The sequence below is a fragment of the Lepisma saccharinum genome, chromosome 4 (genome assembly GCF_977018435.1).
Source record: "Lepisma saccharinum chromosome 4, izLepSacc3.1, whole genome shotgun sequence".
NCBI classification, from domain to species: Eukaryota; Metazoa; Arthropoda; class Insecta; order Zygentoma; family Lepismatidae; genus Lepisma; species Lepisma saccharinum.
The window spans coordinates 94,566,581-94,592,706 of record NC_139232.1 but is presented as its reverse complement, the minus strand read 5'-3'; the positions used below and the strand labels follow the sequence as shown (position 1 = coordinate 94,592,706).

General features: G+C 41.5%; 2 protein-coding genes across 2 annotated transcripts; one reads left to right on the top strand and one right to left on the bottom strand.

Moving 5' to 3' along the window:
• The first annotated feature begins 13,225 nt into the window (after positions 1-13,225).
• On the top strand, positions 13,226-17,893 carry LOC145987268 (uncharacterized). Its single transcript, XM_083121783.1, has 3 exons — positions 13,226-13,361; positions 14,849-15,718; positions 17,401-17,893. The coding sequence occupies exons 1-3, from the start codon at positions 13,291-13,293 to the stop codon at positions 17,888-17,890; spliced, it is 1,431 nt and encodes a 476-aa protein (XP_082977909.1). The 5' UTR covers positions 13,226-13,290; the 3' UTR covers positions 17,891-17,893.
• A 2,260-nt stretch (positions 17,894-20,153) lies between these two features.
• On the bottom strand, positions 20,154-23,712 carry LOC145987267 (uncharacterized). The gene is made up of 3 exons (XM_083121782.1): positions 23,605-23,712; positions 21,943-22,809; positions 20,154-20,686 (listed from the first exon to the last, which is right to left on the bottom strand). Exons 1-3 carry the CDS (start codon positions 23,661-23,663, stop codon positions 20,194-20,196), a joined length of 1,419 nt encoding a protein of 472 aa, XP_082977908.1. The 5' UTR covers positions 23,664-23,712; the 3' UTR covers positions 20,154-20,193.
• Positions 23,713-26,126: the final 2,414 nt, after the last annotated feature.

The following is a 26,126-nucleotide window of genomic DNA, read 5'->3' as shown; positions in this document are numbered from 1 at the left end:
AGCTGTGGTAACCAAGGGAATCGACGACCTCTGGCAAAGTGACCTCGTGGAGATGAGTAGCGGCAATCTAAAAAATGTGCATAAATTGAACAAGGGCAACAAGTACCTCCTCACCGTCATAGACACGTTTTCGAAATTCGCATGGGCTCTACCTTTGAAAGCCAAAACAGGAACGTGCGTCACGGAAGCATTCAAGACAATTTTTCGCGAAAGCGGCAGACGACCACGGTTTTTGCAAACAGACAACGGTAAAGAATTTTACAATGCCGTATTCCAAAAATTTATTCGGAAACACGACATTCGACATTATTCAACCTTCAGTCACATCAAAGCCAGCATCGTGGAAAGATTTAATCGAACCTTGAAAACACACATGTGGAAACGATTCACGCTTCGAGGAAATTACAAATGGGTCGACATACTGCCGGAACTCGTCGACACCTATAATAATACGGTGCACGGAACGATAGGCATGAAGCCAGCTGACGTTACGAAATCTGACGAGCAGCGTTTAATTTCTACAGTTTACTGTCCAAAGTACACTCCCACGACTACCAAGAAATCAAAATTCAAAATTGGAGACCAGGTGAGGATCAGCAAATTCAAACGCACCTTCGAGAAGGGGTTCACAAAAAATTGGAGCACGGAACTTTTTACGGTGGTTCGAGTTTTACCCGGAAACCGACACACGTATATAATAAAAGATAGTAGCGGCGAGATTTTGAAAGGAAGATTTTACGAAGAGGAACTCTCTAAAACAAAACATCCCGACACGTACCTCATCGAGAAAGTATTGCGTAGAAAAGGCGACAAACTGTTTGTCAAATGGCTGGGACTTCCGGAAAAGAGTTGGATCAACGCGAACGAAGTGATCTTGTAAGTACGTGGAACGTGGTGAAACGTCTACCGGATTCGGAAAGTCAAACGAGAAAAAAGAACGGTGAGTTGCTTCCCGACAGCATCCGCTGTCTGATCGTAGGTCCTTCGGGGTGTGGGAAAACAACACTGCTCGTGGACAATTTTCTCCTCGCACCGAATTGGTTAGATTGGAAGAACAGGCACCTCTACGTATTTTCGAAAAGTCTCGAACAAGCGAAATACAAGCAACTGATAAAACTGTACGATGGTCTGGACATTGCAACGTTCGCTTCGGAAATAAAACCCCTCGACGATTGTCGTGAAAATTCAGTCGTTGTGTTCGACGATGTCATCCTGGAAAATCAAAATGAAATTCGCAATTTTTTCACGCAAGGTCGTCACAAAGGAATAGATTGCTTCTTCCTAGCTCAAACGTTTTCCAAAATTCCAAAACAGTTAGTACGCGACAACGCTAATTTCATATGTTTGTTTCGTCAAGATCACACCAACCTCAAGCACGCGTACGATGACTACGTAGGCGGAGACATGAACTACAATCAATTTTCGGAACGCTGCTCCCACTGTTGGAACAGTGACGATTTCGGATTCGCAACGATCGACATGACAAGGAAACCCAACGACGGAAAATACAGACACAAAATCAACGACTTTCTAAACGTTGCAACGTTGTGAGAAACGACGTGTATAAATAACGTTATGACGAAACGAAAAATCGAAGACGAAAATCTCAAGCTCCGCGATTACCTCGCGAAACGCTTCAAAGGTTGGAAATCCGAGAATCGCGGATTCTACGAAGAGAAGAAATGTCAAGATCAACCTGTGATCGACGCCATCAGCGATCTAGGTAAAGAAATTAAAGGCGTCACGGAACAAAATAAAAATTTGATCAACGAACTCGTACCACTTGCAGCTAAAAGTTACGCCGTACCCACGCCTATTTCGAGCATTCCTTCGACGCCGTTCGAACTAAGAGACGTACCGGCACGACGTCAAGCCATAGGTAGCACGTCGTCGTCTTTGGATAAGATCGAGTTGGGACCTTTGGCACGAGACTACCTGAGCACGGGGAAATTCGACAAGGATGAAGTGTTCGGATTGTATCCGAGCATGGAGAGCAACGAGGGCGGCGGTGTGGTTTGGAAGATTGGAAAATCGAAGGTGACCTTCGAAGGCAACGACATTAAAGTTAATTTAGGCGAGAAGAATAGTTGGAACAGGTATCCGGGTACGGTGGGACTGTGGGAACTCGTTGCCAAAAAGCAGCCGAAAGATTACACCGACGAAGATTACCAGAGTTACAAGGAAATTTTGATCATGACGGATGCCTTGTACCAGAACAACGACGCCTCGCAGAATAGGGTGAAATCGAGCAGCGGCGAGAAGTACAGAAATCTCATCAAGCCGATATGGAACCAGGTCAAAACAGGCAGCGGCGTCAAACTCTACAACACCCTACCCAAAGAGTTCGTTTGGGTGGACGACGTGCGCAAGCTCATAGACCGATTGTTGGTTATTGCAGGAGAGGAGAATGCAGGCAATCGTAATTTCTACAACGAGAAGGTAGGAATTGTGGACATGATCAGCGCCAAACTTTCCAACTTCATCGTGAACGACGACAAGGGCATAGGTTACCTCATCAAAATTATCAACACGCTGCCTCCGAGATTCTGGAACATGGTCGAAGGAAAGGGACTCGTGAACGACATCATCAACAAGTTACCTTTCGAGATGCATTTACCCGGCTACCAGTACTGCGGACCGGGTACCAAACTCGAGAAAAGATTGGAGAGAGGAGACAAGGGTGTAAATCCGTTGGACGCCGCATGCAAAGATCACGACATCGCCTACAACACCACTCGCACCGATCTAGATGCACGTCACGAAGCAGACAGAAAATTAGAGCACGCAGCTTTCGAAAGATTCGTCAGCAGAGACGCATCGCTGGGAGAAAGAGTTGCGGCACTGGGCACCACCATAGCCATGAACACAAAACAAAAACTTGGGTGGGGTATATAAATAACATACAGTAAAAAAAACATCATGTCTGGTATAACCGACTTGCCACACGAACTACTGTGTAAAATATTCAAACATGCAGTAAACGGAGATTGTGAGGATATAAGAAAATTTTTGATCATAGCGAGATCAACGCCGGAATTTCGCATCCCTTGTGAAATGGCTGTCAAGGATTATCTTCGGGAAATTAGCGGCATGAGGTGCGACGATCTCGACACTCTTTTTTCGGCCGCAGGGGAAAAATTAAACAATAGGTTAGATGAACTGCATGAGGCGAGGCAGGGGAGAAGACGATTCACAGATGATTGGCATAAGTCGAAACAAGAGACGGAAGATATCATCACACACATCATCGCATTTTCCGAAGCACAAACTTTCTTCCTCTAACACAGACAAAAAAATCTTCGATACAAAAATCTCGTGAAAAAAAAAAATATATATATAAAATAACACACATCGTGAAAAAAAATAATCTTCAGTGTATATATAAATAACACACATTGTGAAAAAAAATTAAATTTCTCTAACACACACACTGAAAATTTCTCTTTAATATGACGACTGAAAAAATGAATGACCTCCAAGCATTAAAACAAATGCTAAATTTGTCAGTAGAGTATGTAAAAATTCAGGAATTGGAAGTGGACAAACCTTACACGATAACTTCCGGTTCAATTGTTTCTACCCAGTATGGTCCCAAGGCGCGTCTGTTGCTCAACGCACAATACAGTCTATTTTTACCAGATCGATACGCTAACATGTTATCCGACGAGAAGCTAGCTATTTTAATCGAGAACAAAACTCAAATCGTGTACAAGGGTACAAAGGAACTTCTTGGTAAGAAAACAAAGCACGTAATAGAATTTGTGTAAGGGCTCTGCGCGGAGTATATCCTTGAAAAAAAAATTACACGCAACAAAAAAATCTCAGAACATTTATATATAAATAACATACCGAAAAAAAATTACACAAAACAAAAAAAATCTCAGAACATATATATAAATAACATACCGTGAAGATAACATATAGAGCATCAACATGAAGCCCAAGGGTGTCGTGTACCAGATACCATACTCCAATCTGAAAAATCTAGGTGCCCTCGATGGGTTACTCACCAAGAAACAACGCGAGAAGAAACGTTCTTGCTTGACGAAAGGACACGGAATGAAATTACTTCTCAGCACACCTCAATTGAGACGCTTGCAGCGTTCGCGGAAACAGCAAAAAATCGGAGGTTTCATATTCAGCATCCCGGCCATCCTGGCAGCATTGGGGGCCGTTGGAAGTTTGGCCGGCGGAAGCGCCGCCATCGCGAAAACCGTCATCGACTCGAAGAAGAACAAGGCGGAACTGGAAGAACAAAAACGTCACAATCTGGCTATGGAGAAGAAGGGGAAAGGTATAACCAAAAAGCAAAAAAACAACCTCGATGCTTTGAAGAAATATAAAAAAAAGAAGAAGCCCTGTCCAACTTCGATATTGAATCTCTAATCGAACTGTTGGGAATAAAGAACTTCAGGGGTGTTTTCATGTCCGATTCTCTACCCACTGCTGTGAAGAAAAAAGAGTATGGCGTAGTCAACCTGGACAATTACAAAAATCCTGGTACACATTGGATATGCTACCTCAAAATTAACGATAACAAAGCATTTGTTTTCGATTCGTTCGGTGGCACACCACCTGCCAGGTTGGTGAAGTATCTCAGTCTTGCCAACCTCTACTACAATGACAAACGCATCCAGGGTTTCACCGATGTTAACTGCGGCCACCTTTGCCTTTCCGTTCTCGCATACATGTCTAAAATAAATAACCCGTCGGTGGAACATTTTCAGAAAGCATTGTGGAACCTGAAACACGATGGGCGTGTTCCATCTCACGAGCGAATCTTCGATCCTGAAACTCACGCTGCACGACGACATCGTCTATCCTAAATCCGTAGCTTTGCGTGCATTCTACAGCATGTACCTCATACCTAACGTCACGCATCACAACAACAAAATTAGCGTCGGAAGCGAACACATCGTCGTCACGCCAGGTCAATACAATCTTTCCACTTTGCAAGCTCAATTACCCAAAGGCACGTACCTTTCTCAAAATTCGGTCACGCACAGAGTGGAAATCGTGTCGGCGACGGAGACCGTAGACCTGGGCACCATGGGAGAACTTTTAGGTTTCGAGAACAACACAAAACTCGAAGCTGGCATCAAGCACACGGCAGCAAACATTCCTAAATTTCTGGCCATAGAGACTCTGAACGTTCACTGTAACGTGGCGGAAGGCATGATCACTAAATCTTCGGACGGGGAGTTGCTGGGAAGTCACAAGCAGACGGGAATCATCGCCACATTCAAACCCAATTCCGAATTCATGGAACCGATCATCTACACGCCCTCTTCGCCGATCTATTTTCCAGTATGTCGCAACCGCATAGACGACATAGAGTTGGTAGTGACGAACGAGAAAGACGAGGTGGTGGATTTCGCAGGTGCCACTACGACGGCCATCGTGGAGATCAACGTATAATAAATAACCATACATAGTAAAAATGGAACAAATCGAAAGTTACGAATTGCAATCTTTCCCTCCGAACCGTCGCACGTTCGCTAATCTCAACGAAGCGAACAGGGAGATCGAATACGACGTGGACGTAGGGGACGGGTTTGTTCATCCTCACAGAGCGGACCTCTACCTTCAATTCGACGTGGTGAAGAAAGAAAGCGGAGAAGCGTTTCCACCCAATGCAAATTTAAAACTCGTGGACAACTTCGTGCCTCACCTGTTCTCGCAGGTGGAGGTGAGGAAACACAACACCGTCATCGACAGAATCGATTATCCAGGTATCACGTCGACGGCAGTGGGAACGTTGAAATTATCCAAAACGGACGGGGCATACTATCAAGCGGGAGGATTCGAAGCGGGAACAAAAATATCGACGAGAAGTCACACGGTGCTCTTTCCCATGCGTCTGCTGCCGGGATTCTTCTCCGACTACAAGGAGATCATGTGGAAGGGAGGATTGCGCGTCACGTTTCGAAGAGCGGCCAACGACAACGGCGCACTGATGCGATACACCAACTTGAACGCCGACGGCACGCCAATAGCCAACACATTACCCGAAGCAGCCAAGTGCGTCATCCGAAGCATGGAATTGAGAATGCCGATCGTGGAATACGAGACGAACTACGCCCTCAAGTACAAAGCGGAGATCTTGAAGAGTCCGCAGGTGCCGATTCACTTTCACGGTTACCAGTGCGTACAGAAGTTGGCGTCGGGAAGTCACATGGAATTCGACGTGACGACTCAGTTCAACAACATACAGTTCGACATGCCAGATTTCGTCGTGGTACTCTTTCAGACCGGGCGCGATAACAACCAGGAAAAAGATTCCAGCAAGTTCGACGACTGCAAGATCAAGAATGTTTATCTCAAGAATGGTAGGAACGAAGTGTTCCCGCGCGAGAATTACAACCTCGACATGACCAAAGACGATTACCTCAAACTTTACGAAGCTTACACGGCTTACAAGCGCGTGACCGAGGGAAACGTGGACGTATACTACACGCCCAGCGAATTCAAAATCCGCAGGCCGATGTTCGTCATCAATACCACGAAGAGGAAGCAGGTGGTGGTCAACGATCGAACCAACATCAAGGTCGTCTGCGAGTTCCACGAAGCCTTGCCCGAGAACACCGTGTGCAGCGTCATCCTGATTGCAGAGAAGTCCTTCGTCCACGACGTGAAGAACGAGAGGGTCACAGAGCAGTTTTAACAGGTTTAACATCTTTTTCTTGCACAAATAATAAGAGGCGCCAGCGCGCGCGTGTGTATATGGCACATCGCCCCCCAAAAAAAAGTAGGTTTACAAAAATCACGATATATAAACATTGGTGTCCCCGGGACTTGGAAAATTACGATAAGATGCATTCATCCTTCAAGGATGTGAGAGAGTGCATTATTTACTCATCATGCTGTGCCAGCACAACAAATAAATGCGCGAAACATGGAGAGAAAATAAGTTTTTATTTTTTTTTATTTTTGAGGTTTTGGTGATCGCCAAATGAGTAAAATAAATTTTTGATGTTTTGGTGCTGGGCGCCAGCGCGCGCACGCGTGTGTGTGGCACATCGTCCCCGAGAGAGGTTTACAAAAGCCGTGTCCGGATTGGCAAGCGCTCCATCCCGTTCTCCCCCCCCCCCCCCCGTTGCTCTCGCGTGCACTCGAAGTCGCGTCCAAGTCGTCCGAATCTGCATGTCCCCTTGTAGTACGGCTGTCACTTTTCCCGCCAGGTGTCAGCCCGAACTTCACCCACCGCGCTCTGGGGCGCAAACAAAGATGACAATGATTTCCACCTAACTACTCACATTAAAAATATAACACGCTATTTCATTATTTATGTTTTCTGCATTCAGTATTATCGATAAAATATTAAAATATAACTGAGTTTTACATCCTCTAATCGGTAAATATTGTCTGTACAAAGTGAAAGTTAGAATATGGCTGCCAAGCGCAGCGTCACAGCGAGTTCAAGCGTGCATCTGTCGCGCCTCTCTGCCCTTCCCTCCGACTCCACATCTACCGCAAATTCGGACAACAGAGATTGGCTGAGTCCCGGATGGAACAGCGCTCTAGGTGACATCTGCTGCTGATTCGGACGCAACCCTGGCCACTTCTATTAGTCAGTGTTGCCAACTCCCATTTGTAGGTTAGCTTCGCCTGTAAAATATCACATGATGAAATATTCTTCAGGTAAGTTGGCAACATTGAACCGCAATTGATGTTACCAGTGTTGTCAACTTCTATTTGTAGGTTAGCTTCGCCTGTAAAATATCACATGGTGAAATATTCTTTAGGTGAGTTGGCAACATTGAACCGCAATTGATGTTACCAGTGTTGTCAACTTCTATTTGTAGGTTAGCTTCGCCTGTAAAATATCACATGGTGAAATATTCTTGAGGTGAGTTGGTAACACTGAACCGTAATTGATGTTGTTAGTGTTGTTAATTCCTATTTGTAGGTTAGCTTCGCCTGTAAAATAACATGTGGTAAAATATTCTTGGGGTGAGTTGGCAACACTGAATCGCAAATAATAGCACAGAACCCGTGCACCTCCACTGGTCAGTATTGCCAACTCCCATTTGTAGGTTAGCTTCGCCTGTGAAATATCACATGGTGAAATTTTCTTGGGGTGAGTTGGCAACACTGAATCACAAATAATAGCTCAGAACCCGTGCACCTCCACTAATCAGTGTTGGCAACTCCCATTTGTAGGTTAGCTTCGCCTGTGAAATATCACATGGTGAAATATTCTTGGGGTGAGTTGGCAACACTGATCGCCAATTGATGGCGCTCAACTGAGCTGATTACACTAATCAGTGTTGCTAACTCTTATTCGTAGGTTAGCTTCGCTTGTAAAATATCACATGGTGAAATATTCTTGGGGTGAGTTGGCAACACTGATCGCCAATTGATGCTGGTAAACCCGGCTACCTCCACTAGTCAGTGTTGCCAACTCCCATTCGTAGGTTAGCTTCGCCTGTCAAATATCACATAGTGAAATATTCTTGAGGCGAGTTGGCAACACTGCGAGAAAGCCTCAAGCGTTGCCAACTCCTTGCTTGAGGTTAGGTTATACCCAAAAACAAAAACCTTGGTGATTTTTTCGAGTAGGGGGTTGGCAACACTGCGAGCCCCACCGAGCCCCATTTTCGGGCGTGGAACCCGTGCCACTGTACTACTCTGTAGGTTAGCTTCGCCTGTAAAATATCACATGGTGAAATATTCTTGAGGTGAGTTGGCAACACTAAACCGCAATTGATGTTGCCAGTGTTGCCAACTCCCATTTGTAGGTTAGCTTCGCCTGTAAAATATCACATGGTGAAATATTCTTGGGGTGAGCTGGCAACACTGCGAGAAAATGAGGCTCATGCCTTACGAGAGAAATCCATTAAGGCGAGCCTCACCGAGCCTCATTTTCGGTTTGCGAACCGGGGCCACTGTACTACTGACAGCTGTGCAGTATTGTCCGACCCTGTGGCCGAGTGGTTAGCACATCGCGCTGCGACGCCAAGGGTCCCGGGTTCGAATCCCGGTCGGGTATGGTTGTTTGTGAATGTCCATTCATCAATTTCATCAATTTCATCACTTCATCACTCATCCCCATTCTTCGCAAATTAGCCAAGAGGCACAAAACGCGAAGTAAAATAAACTAAATCAATCAATCAATCTGTGCAGTATTCTTGTGCGTGGGAACATAGTGCATGGGAAAGAGACCACTCAATATAGCTTGGAACACATCTATGGGGGGGTCACTAATTGATCCTATACTTAACAGTATTAAATACAGTTATTATTCACTGTATGTACAAGCATGTGTTTTATGGGGCCGATGGTACTCCAACCGTTGTGGAAAGTTGTGAGCGTAACGCGCTAAGAAGCCAGAGATCCCAGGTTTACTCTTATACTGAAGGGGGTTTAAACACCTTATCCAAGAAAGGGTCGGAAAGCAAATTTTGCGGCAATACTAAAAAAAATTCTTTAGTCAGAGCCAGAAACAAAACCGGAACAGGACAGTCCGACGTGAAAGTGGAGGGGTTGCGACTTGCGAGTGCGCTGTGATTACAAGAATTAAAACTGTCGCACACAAGTTTCAGTATTGATTGAATTGGTTTATTTTACTTCGCATTTCCGCCATTTTTGTCTAATCGTGAAGATCAGGATGAGTGATAATATGATGCAATTGATGAAGAAACACTCACAATGAACATATATGCCCAGGCCGTGACCACTGGCGTCGTATCGCACTGTGCTAACCACTCCGCAACGGAGGCCGATCCACAAGTTTCAGGAATTCCAAAAGTTTGGAAATTCTGACTAGATTCTCTAGTGCAGACATGTCAAACTCAATTCGTGAGTAGGGCCGCATAACGATAATGTCAAAACTCTCCGGGCCGCACATCTCCAACCCCAACCCCTGGAAGTCCTCCGAGGGTAGGGGGAATCCGGTGATTACTCTTGCAGCATCGATAGGCCTATGTTATAAAAATTATATGGAGAGTCCCCCAAAATTAGCAACCGGAAGAGAATACAAAAAACATTGGAGAAAATTCCCCTTCACATACAAGCCTTCATAGAACGGATTGATTGCACGATTACGTATGTGTAGTTTTAAATAAGAACATTTTAAGTATAATCCTTTTATATTTATAAACTCAGATTTTTTTCTGTACTCAGGGATACAATTTTACATGCTTTTTTCAAATATGCATTGGTTATATTTTTTCAAGAACGCAGACAACAAATGTTTGTCAGTCATTCCTGAACTTTGAGGTGTTTTATTAATCTTCATAATGGAGAACAGGTGTTCACAAAGATACGTGCTGCCAAACATCGCTAAAATTCCATCAGAAAAATGGCTTATTCCAGGATATTGCTCTTGGAAATATGAAAAAAAATCTAGGAACACCAACCTTGTGATATTTCTCTTTCAATACTGAATCACATTGTACTTCAATGAGATCCATTTGAAGGTCGAAATTTGCACAGGCAGCACAAAAAGAAAAGGGACCAGTGAACAAGAAAAATTGCCCTTTGCACTCTTTGAAGTCTTGAAACCTGTTTTCAAATTCGTCAAGTAGTATTTATACCTTGGACGAGTTTTGACATAAATCAGGTTTACAGAGTGACAGGTGGTATTCCTGACAAGTTGGAAAATGGTTGAAATTATAACTCTACTAACTTAGGTAAAGAGGACTGCATCTTTGCAAAATAGCCTCCACTTTCTTGAAAGTATATTCTGTTGTGTCATGGAGAGGAATCATGTCAAACAGTTCTTCCGTCACGTTGAGATGAGACTCGCATCTACGAATGAATACAGTCAGTGGCGCCAAATAGCAGGCCGTGGGGGGCAGTTGCGCCCCCACTTTTTGCTACTTTTGCCCCCGCATTATGCTAAACTTTATGTACCAAGAGAAAGTAAACTGCCCTTGTCCCCTTAGTTTTGGCACCTTGACCACCACCTCCAGTTTTCGAACCCAATTGCCGGCACTGAATACAGCTACCTGAGCTACCCCACAGACGTCTCTTCCGAGCGAAAATTCAACAAAATCAGCAATTTTCCCTTTCAATTGTTCGTTCATATCACCTGCGAAGAGTCATCAATTCTCTTCTCAACTGTATTTATGATTATTTTTTTGTTTGATTTTATTTTTGTTATTTAGCGTCGCATTTCAGTCACCTTCTTATAACCGCGACGATGAGGATGAGTGATGATATGATGAATTTAATCACACGAAGACACCCATGCCAAGACGGGATTCAAACCCAGGACACGTGACGTTGTGCTAACCCATCACGAAGGTCGGCAACTGTGTTTTGTGACAAAGAAATGTTTCTGAATAGTTAATTAACTATCAGGACACAAAATTTTCATGGTATTCACTATTCACTTTGCAACAAAAAAAGGCAACCTCCCATTTCACTTGAACATTTCTGTATTCCTCTTTAATAGTTCTTTTCTTACTCCCACAAGTTTTTGGCAGTAGTACAGCTACTTTATGTGTCAAACAGTAAGGCGACATGGTTGTCTGAAACTTTTCAGAAACTGACTTTTCTTCAAGGCAAACCCATCACTTCAACCCTCCCCCAGCAAGCAAGACTACCTACTCCAGAGTTAACCTATCAATCCAGATTGTACCGTGCAGGGAAAAGAGGCTAATCTTGTGAACTTCGGATGCGTTGAGGCTTGTTTCACGAGAAAAGGAAAAGGAAATCTACACAGGACCGAGCCGGGCAGCATTAAGGGAAGCTGCGGGCCGCGAGTTTGACATGGCTGCTAGTGTAAAAGGACCGATACTGCACCGCACAGCCCCTCTACCAGTAGGAACACAGGACAGAACCATTCATAGGACACACCTCCGGGAAGTTAAGCAGAATCCTAGCCAGGCACGGGGTGAAGACCATTCGCAGGCCGCCACTGAAAACCAAGGCCCTACTCCGTTCAGTCAAAGATGACCTGGAACTCCGCATTCCAGGAGTATACCGAATACCCTGTGAGTGTGGGAAACAATACATAGGCCAAACGGGACGTACCATTGAGCAGCGGCGGAATGAACATCAACGTAATATCCGATTATTCCAACCGGAAAAGTCAGAACTTGCGGAACACAGCATCACCGAGGGACACAGAATTTTATTTGCCGACACCAAAATAATAGCCAAATGTGCCGGTTACTGGCATCAATCTCAACACGGACGTGTGACTCCAGCTCAGTCACGACTGGAACCCACTCCTCCGTAAAAACAAGACACCAGCCAATGAGAACACCAGGATCCAGAGAGAGCCAATTGGAATACAGAATCCAAACTCCGCCACATTATAGTCACGTATATTAACCTACAATGGTCTCCATTTCTACATTCCCTGATGATGAGAGCAATGTATGCCCTCGAAACGTTGGAACCCGAGAACACTTGTTCGAATCACGTCGCCAGGAAAGCTACAATTCCTCTTATAGTGTAGATGCATTTTAGCCTCGAGCACCTGAAATTTCCATGCGGAGGGAAACTTCCATCCCTTCAAAGTATTAGGCGAAATGGGAATACCTCCTTTCGCCAAAAAAATATACTTAGGTGAGAAATCCGATGTAATGCCCTCTGGGCCATTCGGCGAAACGGGAAGACACGGATTCTCACAAGAACAACACTGTCCTCCTGTTGTATTTTTGCAAAGTTAAATAAGCATAAGAAAATGAATTCCATTAACCCAACATGTCAGAAGTTTCGAGGTAATTTGAACCCTAACCTTGTCTTTCAAATACAGCCATGAAATTATCTGGACAGGTTAAAATTACAGTGGTGTAAGTAACTTTTTTTTTTTTTTTAAAAAAAAGACAGACACAGAAACCAGATCTATATAAGTCAATCTGTTAACAGAAAACGTGAAGTAACTCAGAGATTTTTTCAACTGTCAACAGATGACAGTTTAAGGTCTAGTGATAAAGGAAACAGCTATTGTGTTGATCAGCAAAGTGCTGTGAGTCAGACTATTTTTTCTTTTTAAGAAAGTGACTTACACCACTGTAACTTCAACCCGTATTCTGATAAAAGCACAATGTAACAAAGCAGCATCAACAACCTATTGTTACAGAATAAGATTATGATATCAACAAAGAATGTTCATTATCACCTTATACGAGATTTTTCGTGTGGATAGAAACGTGATGTATCTAATTTTTTGCTGCCAATCTAAACATATCTGTGTAAATGTGATGGCCACATGCTAGGCTTATCCACCCTTCCAGAAACTTGAGCGTGATTGGTTTCTACTCAGCCAGACCCATGTTATAAAAGCAGCAGGTACAAGACTGTTGTCAGCATATTCAATGCTTCACGTCAAGTATGAATTCTGCACTAAAAGTGTTCATTCTCTGCGCATGTCTTCATACTGCTCTTGGAGCATGCCCTGAAGGGTAAGTTCTGCTTTGTTTATACACATAAAAATTTAGGATCTTAAACAATTAACTAGCTGTTAAATTGTAGCAAATGCTTCACAACCTTCACTTGACAAATGGAAAATAAGACGAAAAAAATACAAAACCTGAAGATACACGGCAACAACAACTCAAGTCATCCAATTATGATCAATATCCTGAACAAATGGAAGCCAATGTATATTATCAAAGGTTGGCAATTTATTTCCAAACCAGAGAAAACCATTCTGGCTTTGTACAAAAAGCATTTTCTCACAAGATGAGTCATAGTGAAGAATGAATTTGTCCCCAAATTTGTTTCTTGAGATACAGCAATAATTGATTTCTTATTCAGAAGCCTCCCCGATTGTGTAGTGGTAACGTCGTTGCCTTGTAACCAAGGGGTCCCGGGTTCGATACCCAGTGGAGGCTCATGGCGAAGTGGTTCGGATCCCAATTTAAACTGTAGGTCCAGTCCTGATTAGTCTTCATGTGCATAAAGTGGACTTAAGACCAACTCAACGCTTCGTTTGTCAGGAGAGTATGGCTAATTGAGAACTGTGTTCAGAGGAATTGTCATTCTTATTAAGCTTGTTGCCATGCAGTGTGCGCATGCGCAGTGTGAGTCCGAGTTGAGTCATGAGACGACGTACGTGTGTTGTACGCCTCGTCATATTCGTGTAAATTTGTGAGGAACTCTTCATTATAGTGTTCTTTACGTGCTTCATGTTATTAAAGTATAAGCAAGTCTCCATATATGTTTCATTTGTACCAGAGTCAAACTGACATACGAGAAACCACAACCCCAGGAACTAGGAAACTATTCAAACTGCAAGACGTTTTTAAGTTGTGTACAGTCCCGACTCATCATTCAGTGCTGTAATGAGCCCCCTGATGGCGTGGTAGTATCGTCGTGGCCTTGAAATCAAGACGTTCCGGGTTCAATAACCTGTAAAGGCAAATAGTGGTTCGGATACCACTTGAAACTGTAGGTCCAGTTCTAATTAACCTTTCTGAACAATAAATGGACTTAAAAACAAACTCAACAACATCAACAACCATTCAGAGCTGTATTGTTACTAATATTACTACGTTTTAATATTTACGTAATAAGTAACCATTGTCAACATTCCCCAACAGCCTGTCCATGTTACCCCACTGGTCGGGCTAAAATAGATTTTGCAAACTTTTGCTTACTTTTACACACTGACAAACAGAAAGTTTTAGCTCATGTGAACTACCATGTATCGTAATAAGACTGTTCTTCATTTAGCTGAATATAACTTCTTCTTGTTATCACAAATCTCTAAATTATACTTCCCTACTGGATGAAAATCATTCATTATTTTGTACTGTTCCTCATCTGTTGTCACCCAAATATTTACATTTCAACGTTTCACCTGTTTAAAATTTAGAAATTGGTAATTCAGTTTATTTGCTCATAGACATTCCAATAACAAAAATCAAGAGTATCATTACTTTTGCAGACAACTCGAGTACTGGGTAACAAATCCTCAGGATCAGTTTACCGATCCGGATGCAGGACTGGCCCAAGGATGTTTGTCTCCCGTTGAAGCGGACAAAGGACCAACTTCTAGACTGGGAACGGTGGAGGTGGACCCGACCCAGCAGTTCCAGACAGTGTACGGATGGGGAGCAGCTCTCTCCAACTCGGCAGCCTACCTCATCCACTACAGCAGCCACAGGGAGGAGCTGCTGCAGATGCTGTTCAATGTGACGTCAGGTATTGGAATCAGTTTCATCCGTCTCCCCATGGCTGCCTCCGACTTCATGGCAAGGGGTGACTACTACACGTACGACGACACCTACGACCTGGAGCTGGCCAACTTCAGCATCGAGCCAGAGCTGGAGTTCGTGATCCCAACCATCCTGGCCGCCAAGGAGATCAATCCAGATCTGAGGATCTTGGCCTCTCCTTGGTCAGCTCCTGCGTGGATGAAGACCAACAACTTCATCGAGGGTGGCTACTTCGACACCCAGTTCACGGACGTCTACGCCAACTACTTCGTGAAGTTTCTTCAAGGCTTTTTGGATGAAGGTGTCCACATAGACGTTGTGACGTTGCAGAACGAGCCTTTACTGGAAGTTCCGTATGCCTCCATGATTCTCAACGAGACTGCCGCGATAGGTCTCGTCAGATCCTTGGGACCTAAATTGGAAGAGGCAGGACTGGACACCAAGATCGCCGTCTGGGATTGGAACTGGGACAATCAGAATTATCCAATAACGGTTATGGGCGACAGCGTTGCAAGCCAGTACATCGACGGTTTTGCAATTCACGGATACTCTACATGGGATCCTGATGACTCGCAGATTATTGTTGATGCATTTCCCAAGTAAGTATCAAAGTGTAGCATGATAGGTCTCATTGTTTTTTCCAATAATATCTATGAACTTCTTCTTTTAATTTTATATTGTCAGTGAGTTTTCACTATCAATTTACTTATGTTACTTTCCAGGTAGATTGTGTCTATACGAATAATGTATATTTTATACATCTTTACACCGTTTTGTGTTATTTAAAGCTGAAAACCCAACTTCATTCTTTTAAAGATACAAAATTCCTGATCACAATGCTCTATGTGAGTGGTGGTGCTGGGGATGGTATTCTCCATCTAGTAAAAGTTTGGCAAGGCATCCCACCAGCTGTCTCATTGTCACTAGGCAAAACCATAGGAGCATCAACCCAAGGCTTGACTAAACATCCCCCAGCTAACATATTCCACTTCAAGAGATGTCTGATCATATATCTGAAATATACATTGTATGTAAAAATTCATTGATTGTCGTTGAATATAGTTTAACAACAACTGTTTACAAATGATCCATTCCAAGTGAAAGTGGACAATTAGAGTTAATTTTTTTTGAAAGTTACACATATGAAATGAAATTAAAGGGGAAATTATGCAGAATTTGGAATTTATCAATGCAAACATTAGTTTCATGGCTTTTAAATAACATATTGCTTCAAACCTATTACTTTTTATAGTAGAAGTGGGATTTTATGTGTGGTGCTTCCACTTAATTTAGTTTCATTATGATACACATACTATAATAAATCTAAATTACTTCTAATTTTGTTCTAATTGTCTCATTTATTGTTTCTGTCTTAAGCTCTGAAGTATCCTACTTCATTTCTGAAACAAACATTAGTTTCAATAAGCTAGTTATGATAATTTGATAGCCTTTTCATTGTTGAATAATCCTACAAAGTACCTAAATAATGTGCATGGTATCACACCCGTCCCAAAATTTGTCACACTCGTCACAGGCAAAAAATGTTAATAATGTAGTAATATTTTTAGAAACTGAAAGCATCTAAATGTCGAGTAAAGTTTGCTTTGTGAAATAATCGTGTTTCATATATTTCACAGTTTTCTGAAAGACTGAGGAAGGTCCTAAAGTCAAATCTCGGAAGTGTTACACTCGTCACAATTACAAAAAAATGTATTTTCTGTAGCTAAAAATTGAGATGGGGGAGAAATATTCTGAAATCGAATAACTTTCAGCAAGGAAAATCAAATTACTTGAAGTAATAAAGTTATATATTTGAAGGTGCTAAGAAAATAAGTCTGATATAAATGAAAATTTGTCTGAATATCACACCCATCGGAATAGAATTGCCCAAATATCAGAAATCTAATTCCAAAGGCTTATAATTTTCTTCATTACTGATTTCAAATATATTTGAACTTTCCTCATATGTTTTAATACATTAGGAGTGTTAATCGTCCTACATTGTTTTACTTCCTTAACCACTTCTTTGTTGATTGTTGTAGCTATTTTAATATGAGATGTGAAAAACTTTGCCATTTAAGATATTGTATGAATTTCTTTTTCACTTTACCTTGCTATGGGTAAGTTTACCTATTTGTCTTTTTGAAGTCATGCAAAGATATTAAATCAAAATTTGAACATTGCACTCAAATATTTTGTTCTCTTCTTGTGCAAAATAAAGACTAAATAAACACTGCCGAAGAGAAGTTGAAGTAAAGTGTCATTTTCGTAATTCTTCCAGTGCCAACTACTACGTCACAGAATACAGTGGTTTCTCATCCGACACCAACTGGCCAGGGGTTTTCAGTTATATGCTGGGATCATATTTCTTGCGACAAGTGCAGATTGGTGCTGTCAACGGAATCCTTTGGAACTTGGTCCTGGACGAAAACTGGGGACCTACATACTCCGGAGGGGGCTGCAAAAACTGCAGAGGGGTAGTCACCCTATATTCTGACGACAGCAAAATCGAAAAGAACATCGAGTACCACGTGATAGGACAAATGAATAAGGCTGCCTCCTCAGGTGCTGTGCGGATAGGGAGTCCAGAGTCGTTTGGACAAGATGGATCCCTCAAATCTATCGCATTCCAAAATCCAGATGACACCATTGGTATCGTCGTATTTAACAGTCAGCAAAACCAAGCGGAGGATGTTGACGTCACTCTGAATGAGCAAACGTATAGTTTTGGCTCACTACCACCTCTCAGTGCAGTCACATTCAGAATGTGAGATAGAAGAAGTTGATACTTGTACATATAAACTGAATAAAAATCTGTGTATGTAATTTATATTTAATTTTGTGTTTTCAAGCTGATGCTTGCGGGTTTTTGGTGATATTCTAGAGCAGTTTGTGAACATATCAAGGGCTTCCCACACTCATTGCACTGTTGGGAACTGTAACCAAGTAAGCCATCGTAAGAAGTGGATACTTCCCTCTAATCATCTCGAGGTGCCTCCGATAAAAGTGACACAAGCACAGAATTAATATTTTTTCAGTCAATTCAGGTTATCAACTGGATCTTTATCTTGTATGTATCAGCTCACAACTTCTAATGCTTTACTCATACAGATTATTAACACTCCTGCAAGTTCACAGGGTTTATGCTCTCACATACCGTACGCTGTTATCATTTTGCCATTCCTGCAAACAGCAATGTAACTATCTACAATTTTTGATCATTTGCATATTAGATTATGCATGACAGTGCTCATGTTAACAGGTATGTTCAATCTCTTACACGTGAATAATGACTATATTTTTAATTTTTAACAAGGAATGTAATGTATGGGTTTGAGTTTTTATTTTAAGCCCACTTTATCCACAGGAAGGCTAATCGGGATTGGACTTACAGTTTAGAGTGGGATCCGAACCCCTATGTGATTGATTGATTGATTAGTTGTTTTTTTTTAAGTCCACTTTATTCACAGTAAGGCTAATTGGGACTGGACCTACAGTTTAAAGTGGGATCCGAACCACTTGTGCCTCCACCGGGTATCGAACCCGGGACCCCTTGATTACAAGGCGACGACGCTACCACTGCGCCATCGGGGAGGCCGAACCCCTATGTGCCTTCACCGGGAATCGAAATGGGAACCTTGATTACAAGATGTGTAATGTATGGCATTGGACAATTCCTTGCCCTGTAAAATGTTATCAAGATCTTAGTATGTGTTCTTACGTTGACGTTCTTCAATTGTCATGCCGAACCATGAATGACGTATTTTATTCTAGTGTTTACTTACAAGTTCTTATAAAAATATACAAACGAGCAACATTCTTGTAAACCTTTCAGGAAACATTCTTTTCGGCGAATGCACTGACACCTACCGTTTACGATGCAAGTCAACGCGAGACATTCTGAGGTTGCACGATTAAGGCCAGTGGTCGTGCACATGTCTGACATTTCAAAACGGTTCACGTTGCTTGTGGTGAAGTTTAATATTGACGAGTGTGAGATGACAAGGGTAGATGCTACATTAAGTAGAAGGTGTTTTTATTCAAGAAAGAATGTACCTATTCTCAAAGCCATCCTCAATTGCACTTGGTATGGACAGTTTTAAGTAAATTAATTTACAGATTGATCCACATTCTCGGAAAGAACTAAGAAATATCCTGAATGTAATGATGGGTAATTTCCTACCTAGACGTTTAGCAGCCACTTTTTAATTGGGTGAGTAACCGATTAATTATTTAGTTGTGTTTATGGCACACTTTTCCAAGCGAAGGTTTGTTTCTATCGTGGTAATCATTGTTTTACGTTTACGGTATGTGAAACGAGACAAATAATGTATTCTGGTAAGCAAAAATATATATTTAGTTTCCCATATATTTTGTAACACACAAACACACACACTTACACACACACACACACACACTCACCCCCCCCCACACACACACACCCATACCCACACTTGGTTACATCGGTTGATGAAGCCCGATTGCGTAGTGGTAACGCTGGCGGCTTGCAATTAAGGGGTCCTTGGTTCAATTCCAAGTGGATCCATTGGTCATTACTCAGTGGTTCAGGTTCGAGCTTAATCTATCGAGTCCAAATTAGCGTTTCTAAGCAACGTTTACTTAACAAACTTTTTCAAATTGGTTGCTTGCTTTACTAAAATTGCAAATACCAATAAGTCCATGCCATAATTAGGGATTGAGGTGATAATAATCATTAAGTGACCTAAAGCACAAAACTTCTTGTTATATCTTGAACTTCAATTATTTCACAGCAATGTACAGTAATTTGGAATGAGAAATCACTATCTAGGTATTGAAAACATCGAGATATCAGTTGGATTTTTTTCTGGAAGTTTTTGCTCCCGAGAGCCCATCTTCACACGAGAGTGAGAAAACATTATCCATTGCATACTCCGTGTTCCAAAAACACTCAAACTGTACCCAAAATATAACTTTATTTGCATTTACAGCTCAACTATTGGCAATGTATGTTGACAATCGTTTTACAAAAGGCGGTTGACAATTTTTTTAAAAAAATTCCAGAAATAACTATTTTATGTAAACATGAAAGTTATCACATTCTAAAAGTTACAGCTCCCAAAGGAGCCAATTGTTGGAAATTAAACACTTGTCCATTCAATCTTACCTCTATATCCTCTGCTTGCTCCTCATTGTAGTTATAGACAACAATGCCAATTGTGTTGTCAGGGTTCTGAAACGCAACCGATCCTAGATCACCAGTTTCTCCAAACCTGGCTGGACTTTCTATTCGAACAGACCCTGGTGCCGATGCCTTGTTCATATGACCTATGGCATGGTACTCTACGCTCACAATATAGTGACTATCGTCTGAGAAGAGTGTGAGGATGCCACGGGCAGTCTTGTAGCCTCCGGGTCCCTCATATGTTGGTCCTGAAAATTCGTTTAGTACCAGGTTCCACAGCATTCCAGTTACTGCTCCTTGCTGGACTTGTTGAACGAAGAGCACTCCCAGCATGTACTGAAACACTGTTGGCCAGTTCTCGTCAGCTGTGGTCCCGGTGAATTCCGTGAAATAGTACTTCTTACTGTAAGAAGAAAGTACTAGTAAAATACAGAGCGTTAAGATTAAATCATGACTTTTGAGCTTGATCTACGTGATCTTGTACAATCACAGACTTTTCTGACCTGTGACTATCCATTTACTTCAAATGGAGTCGTTACAAGTCAGAAATGTATGTGACTGTACATAGAGGTAGCCTACTTTGAACTATTACGGATGTCATGGTAAAAAAAATATGAAATCACTCATTTCCTAAGTCTCGATATGGATGCATGACTTGGGACGCATGCATTCTCACAGGGAACTTCTGACCTCACACACATTGGTGAGTGCTTTTACTTTCGACAATAGATTATAATTGTTCGAATGACACAGGAACAATAGTAACGGAAGGCGTCTTGCAAGAGAAAATGGTACCAGAAGACCACCTTACAAGAACAAATACTAGTACTAGAAGTTTGGTTTACGAAGGCAAATGGAACAGTGCGTAGCCTCGCAGGAACAATAGTAACAGGGGGCCAAGTTAATAGTACCGGATGGCAACCTTACAAGAGCAAAGAGTACCGAAAGGCTTCCTTACAAGAACGAACAGGACTATTATTCCTGCGAGATTTGCCTTACAAGAACGAACAGCACTGGAAGGAAAATCTCGCAGGAATAATAGTAATGGAGGGCTCCCCGAAAGAGCAAATAGTACCAGAAGACCACCTTAGAAGAACAAATAGTATCCAAGGCTACCTTGCTAGAGCAAATCGAAGAGGAATGGTAACCTCGCAGGAAGAATAGTAACGGAAGAGAGCCCTGTAATACCTAGTATACAGTACCGGATGACAACCTTACAGCATCAAATAGTACCGGATGACTACTTTACAGCATCAAATACTACCGGATGACTGCCTTACAGCATCAAATAGTATCGGATGACTACTTTACAGCATCAAATAGTACCGGATGACTACCTTACAGCATCAAATAGTATTGGAGGACTACCTTACAGCATCAAATAGTACCGGAGGACTACCTTACTGCATCAAATAGTACCGGCAAACTTCCTTACAGCATCAAATAGTACCGGATGACTACCTTACAGCATCAAGTAGTACCGGATGACTACCTTACAGCATCAAATAGTACCGGAGGACTATCTTGCAAAATAAAATGGTACCAGAAGGATGCCCCGACGACTCACTCTCCATTGCATCAACTGCTTAAAAGTTTCTAGTTATGAACTTAAATAAACCAACAAGAAGAATATGGATTCTATAAGACTGCAATACTTACTCAGGATGTGCAGCAGCAACAGTCAACGGAGAACTTGGATCTCCTCCATACCCATGGTATGCATATCCGTCGATAAATTCCCTAGCTTCAGTATCGTTCATAACTTGGATGGCATATTCTGTGTTGTCGAAGTTGAAATCCCAGATGATAAGCTTTGTGTCTATTCCAGCATCAATGAGTTTCGGCCCAAGATTTCTGATCAAGTTGATCTCATCCTCAGCTGGTAGTATCATTGAGGGGTAAGGAACCTCTAACAATGGTTCATTTTGCACGCAAAGGGCGTCCACGTGTGCACCATTCTGATCAAACCCTTGAAGATACTTCACGAAATAATCGGCGTAGATGTCGGTGTAGTTGTTAAGGAAGTGCCCAGTGTTGTAGTCATTGTTGTCTTTCATCCACGGAGGAGCTGTCCAAGGTGTGGCTATCACTTTCAAGTCTGGATTGATCTCCCTGGCAGCCAAGATCGTTGGTATGACGAATTCTAACTCTGATTCGATGCTGAAGTTGGATAGTTCCGGGTCATATTCGTCATCAAAAGTATAAGCAGGTCCTCTAGCCATGAAATCTGAAGCCCCCATCGGAAGACGGACGAAGCTGATACCTATTCCTTCAGTCGGGCTAAAGAGATCACGTAACATCTGCTCTCTCAGGCTGCTGTTGTGGATCAGATATGCCGCCGAGTTGGTCAGTCCTCCTCCAAACCCTTGCATAGTCTGATATTGCTGATCAGGATCTACCTCCAGTGTTCCAGCTCGTGATACTGCCCCGTCTTCCAGCTGTGTTCCAGACAGACATCCCTGTATTTGTCCCGCACTCACGTCATCGAAGAGATCCTGAGGGTCTGTCACCCAATACTCCAACTGGCTGAAAAAGTGATTATAACATGTAGGTAGAACATGGAAGAACTTATATCTCTCCAAGTCAAACATCTTTCACAAGTCTAAATTCAGGTTGCATACGTGTGCACTCAGTAATGTGAGGAATAGTGAGTACATCACTGTTTGAGGCTTCAGCGAAATCCATGTCGATTCGAACAGAAATTGTCTGCAATTGCCAATTTTGTACTTCATAAACTACTCCTTTACGATCATTGATCTTTGGACGATAAACCCGATAGATGTAGGTTGTCCATTACATCTCATTTTGTGTGTACAAAAGTTATTACATAACAAAGATTTCTGATGTCGTAACAAGAAACTAACAATCTTTTTTGTTATCCCACAAATCATTTTTTTAATGTTGATATCAATTTACTTTGTAAAGCAGCTATTTTTCTACGTCAACTTTTAATAGTACTAACTAGAAATAAGACAGATAAATACATGTCTTTCATCACATAAAACTTACTTTGTTTCTCTAAGTGAATTAATAGTCTTGTTATATGACATTGAAGTTGTAAAGTACCTTTTGGGACACCCTGTATTTTTGGCGCCATCTCTTTTACCTCTTCATTTAATAATAATAATAATAATAATAATAATAATAATAAATAATAATACATGAGGTATAAATACCTTTTTGAATAAGCAGATCGACAAGTAAAATGTATTTCTAAATACTTACCTGTTAATTAGATCATTTACTGAACTTTACTTACCAACTCAATAATGAATTTACAATAATATAACACAAGAGAATAACAATTAGCAATTAACATACCCTTCGGGACATGCCCCAAAAGTTACATGAAGTAGTCCAAGTAATAGAAGCGATATCATGATGAATTGTGCATGTGTTTGGACAACAGAACTTCCACTTAAATAAGGCCTGAACTGATAACATCTACTCAAACATTGTTGTCCTCTAGCATGACTCGATGTAGATAACGAGCATATCGCAGATACGAAGCGGACATTATTGCCACTCCTACTTCTATTGTTGTAAGAGTAACCTATCTCTTGGTTCATCTTCAAAAAAAGAAGTGCTATTAATCTATGACGACACCGGCCACAACCTAACTATTTGTTAGTTTCCATAATCTCGATGAGAGTACAGTGTAAACATTTTAGAACTATCATTGCTGTAATGTTCCATCACAGCCTTTACACATGAACAGAATCACAGTCAGTGCGAAGCGTGACATTTTTACGTAGTCATCGCAAGATTTGCCAAACGTCAGGGCCGATCTTTCAACGGAGAGGGCGGGGGGCAATATTTCTCTGCGATAAATGCCAAGATCACTGCCAATTCAATGTAAAAGCTCATACCACAGACCTTCCGACTACAAAAGACAGATAATTCTATCCCATACGACGAGAATTATTAAATTTGATGGAAACTGAAATGCAAACATCTCAATTATCGCGTTTAAATGTAAGAAGAACCTTAATGAATTGCCGCCAATTGTTATTTTGATAATGAGAAGCAGATTCATATCGTTCAATGTGTGCTTTTTCTCTTAACAAGTGGAAATAGCAGACATTCGAGTGGTGTGCCCAGGATTTTCGAAGAGGAAGGGGGGTTTACGTGTACTTTTTAGTAGTCATTCCTGAAGTCCTCAATTTGCTTCTTTTTTTAAAAAATAATATTGAGCCTAAGCAGAATTATGATCCTCACCACCTCTCCTTGAGAACGCCACTGGCCACTCGGAAGAATCTTGATGACTCCAGACAAACCCTGCCGTGGCTGTAAACATGGGAATGGGGGCTGAAAAAAGGGACTGTTATGACCCATACCTTCAAGAGTGGGGGTAAGTACAGCTCGTTGGACCTGTCTGCCTGTTCGGAAGCGTTCGGCTGTTTTCGGCACCGGCAGAGACCAGAGAGATTTGCACCATTCTGTGATAAGCTGGGCCGACGAACACCATTGCCTCACAATAGGAAACTTGGGGGAAGGGTTCGGCGCGAGGGGTAGCACTGGGGTCTCATTTCGATGCGTTAAGATTAGCGAATCTTTTGCGTATTTCGAGCTGTTTCATACTGTCGCTTGGCTTATTTCGCACAAATATGCGAGTATTCTGACTTATTATTTTTACTGCTTCTCTAAAATATATAAAATTCAATGTTTTTATTATTTTGCTTGGTCATCGCCGCATCGCATCGCATCGCATTGCATCGCAGTTGCGAGAATCTCTCAGAAATGTACATGATCATCTTACTTTCACTATCACTCACGTCCATTTATTGTTTCAGCTCTTACCTACGTCGGTTAATTTGTATGTTTACTATTGTTTGGTTCTGTTAGTAAAACTTGTGCACATAACACCGAAATGCTGCACTATATTTGTTGGGAATATAAGGAGATGGATAATTCTACCTCCTATCTGGGAGAATTGCTAGATACATTATGCAAATTGAAGGACATAAATTTGAGACTTGATCAAAGAAGGAAAACAATCTAGTGAGAAATTCAAAACAAAGTATTTTGAAGCTCACTGTTTTCGTATCATCAATTACAACGAGGGTGTGTGTTTTCTTGTAAATAATAAAATAATTTAATATTGTATAAATTTCAACGACTCAGTGAAACAGAGAACAAGTGAAACAAAAGAAACAAGCATGGCATAAATATTTAACAACAAAAGACAAAGAAGACTACCAAAAATACAAATTGGAAAGACAACGTACTAAAGAAATGGTCATTCTTGCAAAGAAAGAAGCATGGGAAAAATTTGGTAAATTTATGGAAAATAATTATAAAGAAAACAAGAAACTGTTTTATAAAGTGTTAAAAAATATGAGGAAAGATAAAGAATGTCCACTGAAATTCATCAAAGATAAAAATGGGAAAATGTTAACAGAAGAAACAGAAGTTATGAATCGGTGGAAGGAATATTTTATGGAATTGTTAGAAGGTACAAATATGGAGGAACAAGCTGATGAAACAACTCTAGAAGTTATATTGGAAGAAGATGACACAATTAAGGAAGAAGAACTTAATAATGCCATAAAAAAGGTAAAAATCGGTAAAGCTGCAGGTCATGACAGGATTACACCAGAAATGGTTAAATATATGGGAAGTACAGGAAAGAAATTATTACTCCATACTATTAACCTTGCTTGGAAATACAAAAAGACACCAAAAGACTGGAGAATTGCAGTGATCACACCAATATTAAAAAAAGGAGACAACCGATTATGTTCAAATCACAGAGGAATTTCATTTTTGAGTGTCCCAGGTAAAATCTATGCAAGAATATTAGAATACAGGCTCAGGCAAGAAATTGAACACCACCTAGAAGA